The sequence below is a fragment of the Arachis stenosperma genome, chromosome 6 (assembly GCF_014773155.1).
Source record: "Arachis stenosperma cultivar V10309 chromosome 6, arast.V10309.gnm1.PFL2, whole genome shotgun sequence".
Lineage (NCBI taxonomy): Eukaryota > Viridiplantae > Streptophyta > Magnoliopsida > Fabales > Fabaceae > Arachis > Arachis stenosperma.
In genome coordinates, this window is record NC_080382.1 from 19,630,975 (window position 1) to 19,650,180 (window position 19,206).

The following is a 19,206-nucleotide window of genomic DNA, read 5'->3' on the forward strand; positions in this document are numbered from 1 at the left end:
ACGGGTAAACGGGCTGGCCCGATGGGTTTAGCCCATTTTGACGGCCCTAACAGAAATCAGACCCTCCACAATTTTAAAAAATACCAAAAATTACAATGTTAAGGTATATTATCACTTCTACTTCCATAACAAAAAAAATTAGCCTTCTCTTTACTGAAGATCGATCCCGTAATATTGATTTTTGTGGTTACATTTGTACCCGCGACATTTTATCAGCTAAATGTGTACCTAGCATAAATGACAACAATTTCGATCGAGCGTTGACTATTCTCTAAGTACATGCAAGATGCAACATAGTGTAAGTAACTAAGTATTACCTATTCTCTTATTACAGTAACAAATTATAAGTGTATGAAATAATTAAGTGTATGCATTACCATGGTAGTGCTGTGGATTCAAGACTTAATAAGACGACGACGACGACCCATCACCACTTCCAGAAAGAAGAAAAGGAAAATAAAATGACAAAGGAGAGAGAGAGAGAGTGCAGTGAGTTGTTTTCTGTTGAAATTTAGTGATGGATCGACGACTATTAGATTTTATTGATGGTGACTGATACATCATATATAACTTTATTTTATAAGCGATTTTTTAAGAAAGTTCAGATATTAACGGGAGCATAATGAAGCTTGTTAGCTTTAATTTCCTCACCTAAATTTATTATATAAAATAGATATGAGCATATATATTGCATTTACGAGATTTAAAATTAAACTAATACTAACAGAAAATATATAAAATATCATGGAGACCACTAAAGTATGGGGCCTGTTATAAAGAAGTAGTTGAGTGCAATGGTAGAAGTATTATCTGCAAATAGCTTTAACGTTAGATGCTGGTTGAGACAAAAAAATAAAAAGGGAAATATATAGCACTTTTTTCACACATTCAGCTTTCCATCCATTATTTCTTCTACTTGCTAAGTGCTCACTAAGCAACCAGTACCCTTCCTCAGATCTACTTCTCTTTCTCTCTCATTAGCACGCATCCGTCTGTGAAAGGTTAGCTTCAATATCGAACATATATATAGTTCTTAACTGGATCAGCTAATTAATTAATTCTCATCCTCGATCTGATCTCCTTCTTATGCACGTTTTCTTATTGTTTTTGCTTGACACAGTATGTGAGTGAAATAAGAAGAGAGAAGGTCCATGGAAGGGAAGTATTATGTGGCAAGAAACAAGAAGAAGAATAACAATAATAATACAAGGTTTGAAATGGAGGAGCAGCATCGTAGTAGTATTTGTTCATCATCATGGCCTGGGAGGAACTATGGGTGTAGCTTTTGCAAGAGAGAGTTCAAATCCGCACAAGCATTGGGTGGACACATGAATGTTCATAGAAGAGATAGGGCAAGATTGAGATCATCATCATCATCAATATGGCTTTCTTCCTCTTCTGATAAACCTAATAAACCTAACCCTAGCAGCATCCTGAAACCCAATACTAAGAACAACCCAATAATACCTTCCTCTTCATCTCTTTATTATAGCCCTAGTACCATTACTTTGTGCTCTTATTCTCCTTCAGCTTCCACAAGTAGCTGCGATAAGAAACCAAGACTCATCACATCACAGCTTCTTCCTCCCCCTCAAACGATCAGTAACAACACCACAGTCACAGCAAGGTGGAGTAGTAATTCTATAATGGAAGATGATGATGAGCACAACCACAACATCACCTTGGAATTGGGAATAGGGTTGCTTAAGCACCCAACTAACAACTTAGATTTGGAGCTTCGATTAGGCCAATGATCTATATATTGTTTTTAATTTCTATATAAGCACACTACTATGGATGCTTTTTCACCTTCAATTTAAAAAAAAAAATAAAAACTTGGAGCATAGTTATTTAATTTAGTAACCCATATATATTATTAGTATTAACTAAAAAGTTTTGAGTGAGTGGTCTCTTCTAGTTCCTTGGGCTTGTGGAACTCGGACAATCTTGCTACTTATATTTTCTTTCTTTCCTTAGCTTCTTTTCTACATTATTTCTAGAGCATAATGTACTAGAGTGTTGATCCGGTAGTAGCTGTTTGATGTAATGGACAAGCTAAGAGATCAGATTGATTGAAATTGAAGGGTAGCCATTGATGAAATTTGGGGGATTCTTGATCACATTTTCAACATTGCTAGCTAGCTGTATAGTTCTCATCAATTAGTTGGCATAGTCAGATTATTCTTATCTTCATGCTCTATTAACTAACCAGAAAAGAGGTTTATACATTTTATTATATACATCTCTATTATATAAATTTTTATAATATAATGTCTTTTCTTACAATTTATTAATTGTTTTTAATATTAAACAAATTATATATATATATAATATTTTCTTTAACTAATTAAGCGCCTCTGACAAACAATCAAAACACACTTCTTGTTCCCTTTGACCAAATATATATATATATATACATATATGAATATTTGGTATATATTTCCTATAAAATAATATAACACGAGTAGATAATAATAATTAGCTTCCACAATTAAGCCTCCCATATATATGTTATGATTGAACTTGTTCAATTTTCATCAATCGTTAACTTACACTTGCAAGTTGCATATTCCCAAGACTTGTGAATAAGTTGCATATCTATAGTACCATTTGTTAAGCAGGCTAGCAAGGGGTATTGAATGGCCTTTGCTGAATTTGAAAAGCTCCGTGCTCTTCTTGTTCAGATACCAAAAAATATATACAGCCAGAAACAAACTTATATGAGATTACGTAAGCATAATAATATATGTATCTATATATATATATACATATAGGAGTAGAACGAAAAGGAAGACCACCCAGAAAATGTCAGGGGACTCAGGAGGGACATTCAACATGTTATGAATTTTATGTCTTTTTCAGAGATAAACTGTCAATCAGATCAAACAAGATAGAGAGAGAAATCACCAATTATACATATATATAAGGTGTGTTCGAAAAATATTTATATTCACATATTTTATTTAATTAAATAAACATGATTATAAATATTTTAGGAAAGGGCAAATTAAACAAGTGATTTTAGGGTATTATTATTAGTTAAATAATAAATAAAAATAGTAGTTTTGTTGTAAAATAAATAAAAAGATATATTAAATATAAAATAAAGATGTATAAATAGAAGACTCTATTATTAATATAATTAGCTCAATAATATTTATATATATATAATAATATTATATGTTGTATTGTGTATATATATACAAAGATAGAAAGAAGTATTAAAAATAAAGAGAGAGAATTGCATTTGTTTATTGTTACTATCTCAATATAATAAAGATGATTAATATTGCTATTAATATTATATGTAAAGAGTAATAGAAAATAGAATTTAAAATACTTATAAAATAAAAGAAGAGAAAGAATTGTAGTAGAAATATAAGGAGAAGAGTATTTAATTGCAACATAAAAAGGGAATAGATTTCTTATTACTTGCTTACTTTTCTCGGAGGCAAAGGCCTCTATTTATACATGTATGAGGAGGATCAATTTCAACATTCATTAATTATTATTCCTTCTTTGAGAATGTGAGTTCTGTATGGGAATGGGCATCCACGTCCCATTCTTATCACAATACTCCCCCTTGATGCCCATTTAAGATTATTACCTCATTAAAACCTTACTAAAGGAAAACCCTGTGGGAAAAACCTTAGTGAAGGAAAAAGAGTACAATATCCTTTGTGATGAGAACTGCCTCATTAAAAACCTTGTCAAGAAAAACCCAATGGGAAAAAAACTTGACCAAGGGAAAAAGAGTACAGTCTCCCCCTCTTGTCGACATCATTTAATATCTCGAAATCGACGCATCCCAATCTCATGTACCAATCTTTCAAAGGAAGATCTTGGGAGTGACTTTGTGAATAAATTTGCCAGATTGTCACTTGAGCGGATCTGTTGGACATCAATCGTCCCTTGATTTTGAAGATCATGGGTGAAGAAGAATTTGGGAGAAATATGCTTAGTTCTATCACCTTTGATGTATCCGCCTTTAAGTTGAGCAATGCATGCTGTATTATCTTCAAACAAGACAGTTGGAGCTATCTTATGATTAATTAGTCCACATGATGACAGAATATATTGAATCAGACTCCTCAGCCAAAAACACTCGCGACTAGCTTCATGAATCGCCAGTATTTCAGCATGATTAGAGGAGGTTGCTGCTATCGTCTATTTCGTGGATCTCCATGATATAGCTGTTCCACCATATGTAAACAGATATCCTGTTTGAGATCTCCCTTTATGTGGATCAGACAAGTATCCAGCATCTGCATAGCCAACTAATTGTGACTTGGATCCGTAGGGATAAAACAATCCCATATCAACCGTCCCATGAAGATATCGAAAGATTTGTTTGATTCCACTCCAATGTCTTCTGGTTGGAGAGGAACTATACCTTGCTAGTAAATTCACCGTGAATGATATGTCAGGTCACATATTATTAGCAAGATACATTAGCGCTCCAATGGCACTAAGATATGGTACTTCAGGACCAAGGATATCTTCATTTTCTTCTTTAGGACGGAATTGATCCTTTTCCACATCCAAAGATCTTACGATCATTGGGGTACTTAATGGATGTGACTTATTCATATAAAATCTTTTCAAGATCTTTTCTGTGTATGTTGTTTGATGAATAAAGATTCCACCTTTTATATGCTCGATCTGTAGGCCGAGACAAAACTTAGTCTTTCCAAGATCTTTCATCTCAAACTCTTCTTTTAGAGTTTTTATAATTGTTGGAATCTCTTCAGGAGTCCCAATGATATTTAAATCATCAACGTACACAGCAATTATAATGAACCTAGATGTAGTTTTCTTTATGAAAACATATGGGCAGATATCATCATTCTTGAAATCGTTTTTGGCCAGATACTCAATAAGACGATTATACCACATTCGTCCAGATTGCTTTAGACCATATAAAGATCTTTGCAATTTGACTGAGTATAACCCTTGCGAATATTCACTGGATGGTTTGGATATCTTTAGTCTTTCAGGGACTTTCATATATATATATATCCCGATCTAATGAGCCGTATAAATAGGCTGTTACCACATCCATTAAATGCATATGCAGTTTATGATATGCAGCTAAACTGACCAAATAACGCAATGTTATCGCATCCACTACAGGGGAATACGTTTCTTCATAATCTATACCGGGCCTTTGTGAAAAACCTTGTGCCACAAGTCGGGCTTTATAGCGTACAACCTCATTTTTCTCATTTCGTTTTCTCACAAATACCCACTTATATCCAACAGGTTTTACATCTTCAGGTGTACGGACTACAGGTCCAAAGACTTCACGTTTTGCAAGTGAGTCTAATTCAGCCTCCATGGCTGCTTCCCATTTTGGACAATCATTTCTTTGTCGACATTCTTCAACTGATCTTGGCTCAATATCCTTACTTTCATGCATGATATTTAATGCCACATTATATGCAAATATTTCATTGACAATTGTCTTATTTCGGTCCCATTTTTCTCCTGTAAAGACATAATTTATCGAGATCTCATCATTTTCACTATTTTCAGGTACCTGAACGTCTTCTGGCATTATATCAGAATTTTGGACAACTGCAGGTGTCTTTACTATGTCTTTCTCAACAGGAATATTATTTACCTCTTTTCTCTTTCGAGGATTTTTGTCTTTGGAACCGACAGGCCTGCCACGCTTCTGGCGTGAATTTGCTTCAGTGGCTACTTGTCCTACTGGGACATCAATTCGAATTGGGGCATTTTCCACTGGTATATAAGATTTAGTTATCCTCTTTGTATTGGAAAATGCATCAGGCAAATCATTTGCTATTCTTTGCAAATGTATAATCTTTTGAACTTCCAGTTCACATTGCCCTGATCGAGGATCTAAATGCATCAACGATGACGCATTCCAATTAAGTTCCTTTCAGGAAGCTTCTTCTCTCCCCCTAATGTTGGAAATTTTGATTCATCAAAATGACAATCCGCAAACCGGGCTTTAAATACATCTCCAGTTTGTATCTCAAGATACCTCACTATAGAGGGAGAATCATATCCAACATATATTCCCAATTTTCTTTGGGGTCCCATTTTGGTGTGATTAGGTGGTGCAATGGGAACATATATCGCACATCCAAATATTCTTAAATGGAAAATATTTGGCTGCTGGCCAAAAGCTAATTGCATAGGAGAGAACTGATGATAACTCGTTGGCCTCAAACGAATAAGTGCTGCGGCATGTAAAACAGCATGCCCCCAAACCGAGGTTGGGAGATTTGTTCTCATAAGTGAGGGTCTAGCAATTAATTGGAGGCGTTTAATAAGTGATTCTGCTAACCCATTTTGTGTGTGAACATAAGCTACTAGATGTTCAACACTTATTCCATTAGCCATACAATAAGCATCAAAAGCTTGGGAAGTAAATTCACCAGCATTATCAAAACGAATTGCTTTGATTGGATTTTCTGGAAATTGTGCTTTTAATCGAATAATTTGAGCCAGTAATCTCGCAAACGCCAGGTTGCAAGAAGATAATAAGTACACATGTGACCATCTCGAAGATGCGTCTATCAGGACCATAAAATATCTAAAAGATCCACATGGTGGATGAATAGGTCCACATATATCACCTTGAATCCTTTCTAGGAATTCAGGGGACTCAAATTCAACCTTTACTGGTGATGGCCTTAAAATTAACTTTCCCTGAGAACATACAGCACAACAAAATTCACTAGTTTTAAGAATCTTCTGGTTCTTTAGTGAATGTCCATGAGAGTTTTCAATCATTCTCCTCATCATGGTTGTTCCCGGATGACCCAATCGGTCGTGCCAAGTTATGAATTCATTTGGGCTAGTAAACTTCTGGTTTACAGTGGCATGTGATTCAATTGCACTAATCTTGGTATAATACAACCCAGATGAAAGTGAGGGTAATTTTTCTAATATAACTTTCTTATTTGAATCATGAGTTGTGATACATAAATACTCATGATTTTCCTCATTCATTGTCTCAACATGATATCCATTTCGACGAATATCTTTGAAACTCAACAAGTTCCTCAGAGACTTAGTAGATAATAGTGCATTATTTATTATAAATTTTGTTCCTCCAGGAAACAAAATTATAACTCTTCCGGAGCCTTCTATCACATTGCCTGAGCCAATAATAGTATTAACATATTCCTCTTTTGGCACAAGATGGGTAAAATATATATCACTTTTGAGAATAGTGTGCGAACTTGCACTATCCGCAAGGCATACATCTTCATTACATATCCTTGCCATTTTCTGAGTCTTCCTAAAAATTTGATCAGAGTCTCGTGCTGATAACGTGTTGTAAAATAAATAAAAGATATATTAAATATAAAATAAAGATGTATAAATAGAAGACTCTATTATTAATATAATTAGCTCAATAATATTTATATATATATAATAATATTATATGTTGTATTGTGTATATATATACAAAGATAGAAAGAAGTATTAAAAATAAAGAGAGAGAGAATTGCATTTGTTTATTGTTACTATCTCAATATAATAAAGATGATTAATATTGCTATTAATATTATATGTAAAGAGTAATAAAAAATAGAATTTAAAATACTTATAAAATAAAAGAAGAGAAAGAATTGTAGTAGAAATATAAGGAGAAGAGTATTTGATTGCAACATAAAGAGGGAATAGATTTCTTATTATTTGCTTATTTTTCTCGGAGGCAAAGGCCTCTATTTATACATGTATGAGGAGGATCAATTTCAACATTCATTAATTATTATTCCTTCTTTGAAAATGTGAGTTTTGTATGGGAATGGGCATCCATGTCCCATTCTTATCACAATAGTTTTGACATTTGTAATGCATTTTAGTATATTAAAATATTAATACAAAATTTACTTTTACTCTTTTAACTAATATTTTTAGAATATCTATTAATTAAAATTATATTGTTATAGCACGTATTAATTAGAGAAAAAAGTTTAAAGGTGAATAGAATTTATTATCTTTTGTCAACATTTTTAATTGTTAGTCTAATTTTTTTAATTTACCAATTTAATAATATATTTTTAACTCATATTTTTAAATATTGATGATTAACTAATAACTGCTAGTAAAAAATAAAAAATTATACTGATTCCCTAATGTTTATCTTAATTAAGTAAATAATAGAACGTGTATTATTAGTGTTATACAAAAAGAATATTTGAAAAGTACATGATGTAGTTTAGCTTGAGAGAGGGATAGATTGATGGGGACGGATTTGGTGTGCCGAACCGCTTTGGCACACCAGTGCACATGATGTTTATGTTTGGCTGATTGGTGCGCCATTTGAGGATGGCCGTCGGATCTCTCTGTTTTTTTAATCCAATGGTACAGATTACTCTTTCTCTCTCCTCCTATGATTGGTTAGTAGTGTAGGTGTGTCAGAGGGATTAGTTTGCAAATTTAACTTTGTAGGTGGTTATTTTTGTTACAATTAAAAATTAGTTGGGTTTATGTAGAATTAATTTATCATGTTTTAAGAACTAAATTAATGGCTGTTTAGTGAGTCTGTTTATTATTAAAACCCGGGCTTTGCCCGGGACAAATATTATTACGTTGAAATAAAATGTTGGTGATTATCAATTAATATTAAATTATTTTTAATTTCTAAAATTTTTTGTGTATAAAACTTATATTTACCGTCCATAAAACTATAATATCAAATACTTTTAAAGGAAAAAAAAATCTTATTATGTTTTTTTAGTTTTTACAGATTAAAATAATTTTATTGTATTTTTCTATATTAGTAGATTATAGGGATAAGTATTGTTTTGGTCCCTCACGTTGAGGGTCGGAATCGAACCCGTCCCCAATGTATATTTTGATTTAAAATCGTCCTTAACGTGTTTTTTTCGTATTAAAATCGTCTTTTTTAATTTTTATTCCTAAATTACCCTTCCTTTTTAATAAAAAAAAAAAAAAAAAAACACACACACAGAGTCCCCACCGGACCCCTCCCCTCCCCCATCCCCACCCTCACCCTCACCCTCACCCTCACCCTCCCCTCCCCTTCCCTTCCCTTCCCTTCCCTTCCCGTCTCCCCCTTCCCACCACCATCCACCCCCCACCCCCACCTCACCCCCGGTAACACACACACACACAGTCCCCACCCCACCCCTCCCCTCCCCTCGGTCTCCCTTTCCCCCCTCCCCCACCCCCCGTCTCCTCTTCCCACCCCCACCCCCGTCTCTCCTTCCCGCCACCCCCACCCCACCCCGGTCTCCTCCTCCCCGTCTCCCCTTTCTGCCACCCCCACCCCTACCCCACCCTCGGTCTCCCCTTCCCCCCTCCCCCACCCCCGGTCTCCCCTTTCCACCACCATCCACCCCACCCTCACAACCACAACCACAACCACCACAAACCACCAACCACCACCACCAAGACCACCACCAAGAAAGCAGGAAACAACACCACAACCACAACCACAACCACCACCAACCACCACCACCACCAAACAGAAACAGAAACAACACCAAACAGAAACAAAAAACAAAAAAGCAGAAACAAGGCGTGAGGCAGCAGAAGCGAGGCGGAGGCGGCGATGTGAGGCGGCGAGGCGGAGGCGGCGAGGCGTGAGGTGGCAGAAGGGGAGACGGGGAGGGGGAGACCGGGGGTGGGGGTGGGGGTGGGGGAGACCGGGGAGTGGGCTGGGGGTGGCGGGAATGGGAGACAGGGAGGGGGAGACCGGGGGTGAGGTGGGGTGGGGGGTGGATGGTGGTGGGAAGGGGGAGACGGGAAGGGGAGGGTGAGGGTGGGGGTGGGGGTGGGGGGAAAAAATTAAGTGATCACCTCAAAACATAAACAAAGAAAACATAAACAAAGAAATATAATAGAAAGCAAAAATAGATTATAAAGAATAGAGAGCAAAAAAAAAAATAAAAAATAACCCTACTTTATATGAATTTGCAAAAAGAACCCAGGAAAAACATTAAATTTTATTTTGGCGCTTCCTGGCTCACCGATGCGCCAAACACCAAAATGGCGTTTTGGTGCGCTAACTGGGGCAGCGTACCGAATCCGTCCCCTAGATTGATGTATTGTAAAGTGTAAAGTAAAATTGGTGTGGTTTGGTTGTGAATTTGATTGAAAGTGGTTTTGGAGTAGCTAGTGTGTAATATAAAAGAATAATGGGTGGAGCTTGGGGTTTCCCAACATAAGATATTGCATGTTCCCTATGTAAAAATGTGTGTGGCCTACATAGCATGATGGCCTTTCCCTAAAAACAAACACACTGCATGTTGTCAGTGCCAACCAAAACAAGAAATGCTTCTTTCCCTTTCCCTTTCTCTCTCTGTGGAATGAAGGAAGGGGTGAGGAAAATAAATGGACATATGGGTGTACAACACAAGCTGGTAAAAGTGCACTTCTTGTGAAAGAAGAAGGAATGGGTTAAAGACTTAAAGTAAGTAGGTAAGTAAGCCCAGTCGCCGCACGTCACTTTCTTTTATTTACTTTTCCACCCTAAACCCTAGCTATTTCCTTACATCAAATTAAAATCTTAAAAGCTATTTTCAAATTGAAATCTGGCCATTACATTCCTGAATCGCCAAACATGTACGTCTTGGTGGAATCTCACTGTTAACTTTGTTAACTTTAAGTGAAGTTAATATGTTATTAGATGAAATTAAGTTAAATCAGTCAAATTATTTAGTAATTCTCAACTATTAACTTTATGTAAAATTTACTGTATTTGAATATTTATCTATTTCCTTTCAACTAGGGATCTAAGTTTTTTTCAACCAACAAAGAACAAAAAGTATTTATATATCTATCAAGACTTTTTCTTTTCTTATTTTGGTCGTATAATATGTACGTTGTTTATAAATTACTATGGTTTCTGGTCAGATGTTAGATGATTGATTTATGTTTATTTTTGGGCTGCCGCTGCTAATTGGACAGGCCCTCTCCATAATGCACGAATCAGACTATGGTTTTAAATTGGGCCTCATGATCATTATGCCCAAAATTATAGAGAATTGCAAGGAGAAAAAAATAAAATGAAAAACTTTTCATTCCTCTTGGACCTTGGTACCTTTTCAGTATCTTTCTCCGTCCATCTTCAGAGGGATTCTATATATACCCTTTCTATATATATATATTATCAATATCATTTAAGCTATAATTTATTGTCATATCTTTTCTCTGTATACATCATCTTCAATGGACACACTTTATTTTCTATTTTACTGACATAAATGAAAAAATAAAAACATACCAATGAATTACTCCACAGAAAATTCATTTTTATAATTACGACCACATGCATCAAGACACAAATGCATATGCATACGCATGTGAAAATTAAATAAGTGCAAATAAATGTCCAATATGAAGTAAAAGAGATTGAAGAGCTTAATCATGGCAATTCCTAATTAGACTGCTTTCTTACTAACAACGCCAAGCAAGCAAACAAATTTGTTGATAAGCATCAAAAGGAAAAGACAGCTCAATTCGATAGAGAAACCCATTAAATCACTTGCGTTATTGTCTTTCGTTTTCTTCCCTTTCTCCTTGTCTTATTCATCTATTCTTTCTGCAAACAAGTTTCTTGCTTGCTAAGTCAGAAAACTATTATTTATCATAACCCCATTTTTGTTTCATATATACACCCCTCATATCATTCATCAATTATTTATAAAAGTAATTGAATGATTAAATGGCAATACGTTATTATGTCATTTCAATATGGAAAATAGCATGCGTTGATGATCAGTACATATTTAATGGGTATATATTTTATTTTATTTTTTTTTAATCGATCTAGCCATAAGCCATGAAGCAATATTCAAATGTCTTTTGCCAACAACTAGTTAATTAATTAAAATCGTTACATAAATAATTCTACAGTCAATTCAAATTCTTTTGGTGAGTCGTATTTAACAAAAAAAATTAAAGGATCAACATAACGAAAGGTGCTGCATGCATGCTACATTCGTATCAAATTGCATTTTTACCATTTGTTATATTAAGCAATTATTTGCAATAATTGGCAGGCCAATATATCAATACTGTGCTTTTGCTTAAAATGAAAGAAACTTTGTCTTTTCACTCTTTTGGTATAGTGGGGAGAAAAAACAAATGCAAAGAATTTTCTTGGCACATTAGTAGAAGTAGAGAGTTAAGAATCCACAAAAAATAAATGTTACAAGAAATTTAAGATCTGTTTAGTTTCAGAAAATATTTCTTATTTATTTTTAGTATTTTTTTTAAGAATTTGTTTAATAAAATTAAAAACAATGAACATAATAAAATTTTGTTATTTGCATTTTTACGGTTTTTTTAAAATCTTAAATACAAAATATAGAAAAAAAATACTAATGATTAGAGCATTTTTAATATTAATTTTTTAAGTTTAATTTTATTTTGGGTCTTGCTAAATGATTCATTAGCATTTTTAAGACTATATATATAAATAGTAATTTGAAGCTAAAAATAAAATTTATCATTCTAATATTTAGTTTTAATTAAATTAGAATTTTATATTATATTTAGTTATTTTATTAAAATAGTTATATAAATAATAAAATTTTATTTATTTTCAATAATATTGTCTCTTTAAAGTGAGCTTGATTTTATTTTATCTGTTAATTTTAATACAAATTTTAATTTTAAATCAATTTATTTTTTAAAATTATTTAAAATGATTCTCTAAATATACTTCATTGAAATTGGTCTAATTAGGTAAAAATTGATAAGAGTGATATAGTCTTAATCTTTTACTAATAAACTGTCAAATGAAAAAATCTTACCTGAAAGATTTTTATTTCATTCAAGGTTTATAGTAGTGAGTTGGGTCAAAATAGATTTCTCAAACTTCTAATATAGTAATAATTGAGATTTGGATTAAATTCAGACAAAAATAAGATTAAATATTCAATTAGAATTCATTATTGAAGCCCTTTACCTTTAATTCCATAATGAATCAGCAATAACGAGGAGAAAGCCATCTGAATAATCCAGACAGCAAAATGTCAAAAGAAAACATTCTTCCTATTACATATATATGTACACATCATATATATATATATAAAGTGCAGCGTTTAGAGATGATTCAAACCACTGTATAGATCGAGAAAAACTCTTAATAATAATGCATTATATTCCTCCTTGTTTTGTAATGAACAACAAGAAGCGAGAATGCCACCAACTAATCTCATCAATTCCACTTGTAGACCATAGAATATATATAAAATATAAGATAAAAAGATACCACATTCAACTTAAAATTTTAAAGTAATAAGTTAATAGTGGGTCTCTTATTTTATAAATTTCTCATTCTTTTTTATTTTCTTTCATATAGAACTAATTTCATATACTACTCCTTACACTTACAACATTAACAATTAATTAATTAAGGACAAGTACAAACTATAAAATGGAACGTTAGATCTCACTTTTGCAGTTTGCTTTTATATATATTAATATTTTTATCCATAATAATATTACGGAAATATAATTTTTTTAAATTATGGTCTATTTTATTCTGACAGTATTAATACATGAGATAAAAAATTTATAAAATCAAATTATTTTTATAAAAAAAGTCATAAATTAATAAAAGTCTTTGACTAAAAAGACCAATATATATGTAGATAAGGAAATCAAATAATAAGATTTTTAGTTATTATTTCTATATGAAAAAGCCTAATTTTTATTAATAATTAATTTTAATATTCGTTATCTAAAATTTAAAATAATTTAATGTGTATACTTTTATATTTAATTAGGTGTTAACTGTTAAGTCTGTTGCACAAATAGAATTAATTAATTTTTATATATACTTGCTATTTAAAAATAATATTTTTTCTCTATGTATATAAAAATATAATTAGATATTAGCATAAAAAAATTATATTGATAGTTATAAAATTAACTCAAAATTATTTTTTTTTAAAACAATTGAATCTTGATTCTAACTTTTAATTATAACATTAGTATTCTTTTCAAATTATATGTAATAAATATTTGAAAGAAGAGAAATAAAAATATAAATTAGAAAGATAAGCGGTAAAAATTTAAAACTAGATAAAAAACTAAAAAACTATGTATATAATAACAATGATAATATTTTTTATTTAAATTATATTATTTTGTTAATTTTGTTTTTTGTAGAAGAGAAAGATAGAAAAAATAGAGAACGAGAGAAAAGAGAAATAAAGATAAAGATGAAGAATGAGACTGAGAGTGAGAGTTTGTTAATTTTGGAAGAAAAATTTTTATTTTAATTGTAAAATCGGATGATATATTTTGATTTGTCAAATTACTAATATAAAATATAAATTATATATGACTAAAAATAGTAGCGAGAAATAAAATATGGAGAGAGATAAATGAGAGAATTTAGGAAAGGAGTAGTTTATTAATTTTGAAAAAAAATATTTTCTCTCAATTTTAATAAGAGAGTGTCATGTGAGATGTGACACATTTGATTATTAAATTAGATAGTAATATATAATACATAATACAGGTATATTTCAATTTTAATTTTAATGTAATTAAAGAATGTCATGTTGCACATTTTGATTATCAAATTAGTAATTAGTCATTTAATAATGATATATAAATAGATAGAATGGTTGAAGGAATGAGAGAAATAGAGAAAGGAAGAGGGAGAAGGGGAGAATTGTTTAATTTTGGTGGAAAATATTTGATTTCAATTGCAACAAGGGAATAACATGTGTCATATTTTGGTTGTAAAATTAGTAAGGAGGAGGGAAGAATTCCTTAATTTTGGAGGGAATGATTTAATTTCAATTATAATGAGAGAGTGATATGTAGCTGTTCCGGGGCTTACCTAGAACCGGACGGTGGTTGGACTTGTTTGAGGTCCAAGCGCTGGAGGAGTGTGGTCTCCGACTTGGCTTACGTCTGGGAGCCGCCTCCGAGTTGTGTGTTCCAAGAGATGGGGGGTGGTACCTGCAAAGACACTCCGATGCCTAAGTCAGCATGGGGTTAAGCAGGTTTAGAATGTATTGGAACTTAGAGATACCTGAGGGGTGTCAGGGTATTTATAGTGGTGATCCAATAACCACCGTTGGAGTAGTGCCACCTTTTTAGGTGGATAACCGTCTCTTTATCTAGGGATTGTTGGGATATGGCTTCTAGAAGTGGTTAGAGAGATTTTAGGGGCAGTTACTTATTTGAATAAGCGTTATCTGCCAGCTATCTCTTGAGCCCGACTTCTTTGGAAAGAAGTCTGTGTTGAGTCCGACCTCTTTTACAGAGGTCGGTGAATAACGAAGGCCAATCTTTGGATTGGGCCTTTTGGTGTATTTGGACCTGGGCCTTAGTGTTGGGCCAGTGTATGAACAGTGCCCCTACTCGAGTTCAATCTCTTTTTCTTAAGAGTTGGATTCGAGTATTTAAACTCGGGCTTGTAGGCTCTGTATAATTGGTTTTAGCACATCTTACTTAACCAAAGAATATTTCTTGTCCTAGTTTCATACAACTCGTTCAATTCGAGTTGTTTTGAGGATCCATGACTTGTTTTAATACAAATCACCTTTCTGAAACTTATTCTGATTTCTTACGACTTGTTTTGATACAAATCGTTTATTTCAAAACTCGTAATTATTTTTTAGTATAACCTCATCTAGCTCGTTCGATGCGAGTAGTTTTAAGGTCTTACGATTTGTTTCATTTCAAATCGTTTAATTAAAACGTGGCTATTTCTTGATCTAATTTCATACAACTCATTTAAATTCGAGCTGTTTTTTAGGACTTCACAACTTGTTTCAAGTACAAATTGTTTATTTTGAGTCCTTTTAAACTATCAGATCATCTTTATAACCATCGGACTTCGTTGCTTTATCCATTATGCCCCTGCTCGAGGTCGAGCTTTATGAAGTCGGACTCGAGCAATCAAGCAGAAAGGATTTTCGAATGAAGCCTTTTTTTGTTGAACTCATTCATTCTGAGTTTTCTAGATGACTTGTTTTTTATACAAGTCACTTTTTTGAAGCACAACTCGTTATATATCAAGTTGTTTTGCGCAATTTAAATTACTTAGATCATATGGTTATTTTTTACTCGATTTTGTTCAACTCATGGGCTTGAGTTGTTTTAAATCATCAAGCCGTATTATAACCATTGGACACCAATTTATACCTCGTCGCTTTATCCGAGCGACCATTGAAAAGGCCAGCTCGTGATTTTTGCGCTTTGTCGAGCATAAATTGGCGCCTTAGGTGAAGGGATTATATGCTTATTCCCTCCCCTTTCTAGTTTTTACAAGGTTGTCGTCCTTATGTATGATACAACTTGTTTTATCCAAGTTGTTTTGGAGGATAGTTTTTACGTTTCGATTTTGTTCAAAAACGTTTACAATCCTTCCTTTTTAACTCGTTTCTATACGAGTCGTTTGAAGTGATTCATTTTGATACAAATCACTTTTAAAGCTTTGCTTTTAGATAGACACGACTTGTGCTTAACACAATTTCGTTGAAAATATGGTTGACTGGCATAACTCGTTTAATCCAAGTTATCCTTATGTTGTTGTGAATGCTAGAACGAGTTTTCTTGGAACAACTTGTTTTTGTGAAAGTGTTCCATTTTATACGACTAGGTCGTTTATTTTTAGAACTTGTAGAGATGAGATTGTGGGCTTGAGATTTTGTACGATCCATTTGTTATCCGTGTGGATCGAGTTGTTAGATCGTATTTATGCCTCAAGGGGCATATTTAGTTAAGTTACTTTTGCGACTTGTTCTAAACACAACTTTTTCAACCCGTTTGGCCCGAGCTGTTTCGAGGTATTTTCTTTCCAATTCGCATATGTAACTTCTTTCCACCAATTGGTTCTTCGTCGCTTCATCCAGGCGATTTCTATATGATCTGCCCGTGATTTTCGCGGTTTATCGAGCTTCAATTGGTGTGTGTTAATTGTAGAAAATCAATTTTCATAAGGAATTGTTTTATCTCCTTATGTTGGAGGTGTGTTGTGACCTGGGTAGTTTTTCACCCTCGAAGTTAGACACTTTGTAGTAGCCCTTTTCTAAGATTTCAGTAATCTTAGAAAAAACCTTTTTGATCTTTGTTTTGAAAAACCTTTTTCTTGGCTGACTGTCCCTTTCTTTAAGTTAAGTTTTCCTTAACAACTCGGGACAGCCTTTTGCCTTAGTGCTTTCAATAGGTTTCCTGATCTCTTTTTGATATTCCTTATACTCAATTTTTTGATTTATTGAGCTCTTATGATTTAGGTTATTTTTGCGATGCGTTTCCTTTTTTCTCGATTTTTCCGACTTGTAAGTCAGATAATTTTCGAGTTTATTACGATCGACTTTTATAACCTCTTTACACCGACTTGTACCTCGTCGTTTTATCCTGACGACCATCTAGGTCGGTCATGGGATTTTCACGTTTTGTCGAGCTTAAGTCAGCGCGTTTCGTAGAAAGAAAGAAAAACGAGAAGGAATTTATAAGAGATAAAAGATCTTTATTTATTTGCGAAGGTACTTTCACTGCTACTAAGGGTTTTTCACTATCTATGATCCCTTAGTCTCTACTATGATGCCTCGTTAAAAACCCTTCTTCAGAAAAAATCCTTTAATTTTTGGGAAAAAATCATGAAGTTGGAAAAAGAGTATATCAGGGAGTAGAGTTCGCTTTTAGCTATAGTACCTTTTCATGTTACAAGCATGCCACGACCTTGGTAGCTCGGTGCTGTTTAAGTCGGTCACTTTGTAATAACCTTTTTCTAATATCTCAGTAATCTTATAGGGTCCTATCCTTTTTGTTGTCAGCTTTCATTCGCCCGAACTCAGTAGCCTGATATTTTTTCTTATCAAGATGAGGTCTTTTGCGGCGAATCTCGTAGCCATCCTTTGTCTCAAGAGCTCTTTCCTTATCTGAGTTCGCTCTCAGGTTTCTGGAAGGGGGTCACGTTCTTCTTTCGTGCTCTAGCATCATTGTAGAATGTTGTCTTTAGTTTTTAATAATTTTGGACTTTAGCTTTCATGATAAGCCAATGCCCCTACTCGAGGTCGAGCTTCATAAAGTCGGACTCGAGTATTCAGTCATGCCATTCTTGAATCTTACTATTTGTTGCTATGTGACTTTTACAAGTTATTTTGGACTCTCTTTTTGGGAGGTCGGATAACTTGTTTTATACTTGTTGTGTCAACTTAGTAAGGTCGGATACTTATCTCTTGGCTTGAGGAGGCATTCTTATAAATCGCCATCCTTTCTCAATTTGTTTTAAACAAATTGTTGTGACGTCAGGTTTACATCCTCTTGATGTTTGATTATGATCACGTTGTCCTTAAGTTATTTGTGCAATTCGTTTTAGGCTTTGCCCATTGCCAGTTTGATTTAGTACAAGTGGCTTAATGAGGTCGGACCACGATTTGCATTTATAACTTCTTACGCCACTTTGGATCTCATCACTTCAAGTCAGAAAAAGTGTGCATTAAGGAGTAAGGTGCACTTTCTAGCTGTAGTGTCCCTTTTGTTGTAAACATGGCACAATCTAGGTAGATTGTTTTCGAGTAAGTCGAGTATGTTGTAGTAGTTCTTTTTCAAGTCTTAAGTGACTTTGTTGGATCTTTTCATTTTGGTGTTGGCTTTTCTTCGTCCGCTTTTGGTCCGATGTCATTTTGGATCAAGACGAGGTTGTCAGTTGAGAAATTTCTTCGTATGACCTTCTCATGGCCATTTATGCTTGGGATCTGGTTCTCGAAGTTGTACCTCAAGAAAGAAGTCAGACTTTTCTTTGTAAGCTCTTAAAGGAAGTCGGATTTTTATTTGTAGACTTGAATCCTCAGAGGAGGTCAAATTATCTTCATAAGCTTGGATCTTTAGAAGAGGTCAGATTTTTCTTTCTAAGCTTGGAAAGAGGTCGGACTTTCTTTCTAAGCTTGGAGGTTTTCGACCTCATTGTAGACTCTGATCTTTAAAAGAAGTCGGAATTTCTTTCTGATATTCTTATAGGTTTTTGACCTCATTGTAGAGTTGATCGTGAAAGAGGTCGGATTTTTTACAGTCTCCAAAACGAGGTCGGATTTTTTCTTTGTCGGATCTAAAGAGGTCGGATTCTTCTAAGCAATGAGGTTTTAGACCTCATTGTAGAGTCTGACCTTTAAAAGAGGTCGGACTTTCTTCATGGGATCTAAAAGAGGTCGGATTTTCTTTGTGAGCTCCCAACTCATCCGACCTTATTGTAAAGTCTGACCTTTAAAAGAGGTCGGA

General features: G+C 33.7%; 1 protein-coding gene across 1 annotated transcript; it reads left to right on the forward strand.

Annotated features, from left to right (window-relative positions):
* Positions 1-1,151: 1,151 nt before the first annotated feature.
* On the forward strand, positions 1,152-1,754 carry LOC130933820 (transcriptional regulator SUPERMAN-like). The gene has a single exon (XM_057863427.1). The coding sequence runs from the start codon at positions 1,152-1,154 to the stop codon at positions 1,752-1,754; it is 603 nt and encodes a 200-aa protein (XP_057719410.1).
* The last annotated feature ends 17,452 nt before the right edge of the window (positions 1,755-19,206 follow it).

What these genes read in the sequence shown, in the direction of transcription:
- LOC130933820 (XM_057863427.1), top strand. Translation starts at nt 1,152, where the DNA reads ATGGAAGGGAAGTATTATGTGGCAAGAAACAAGAAGAAGAATAACAAT.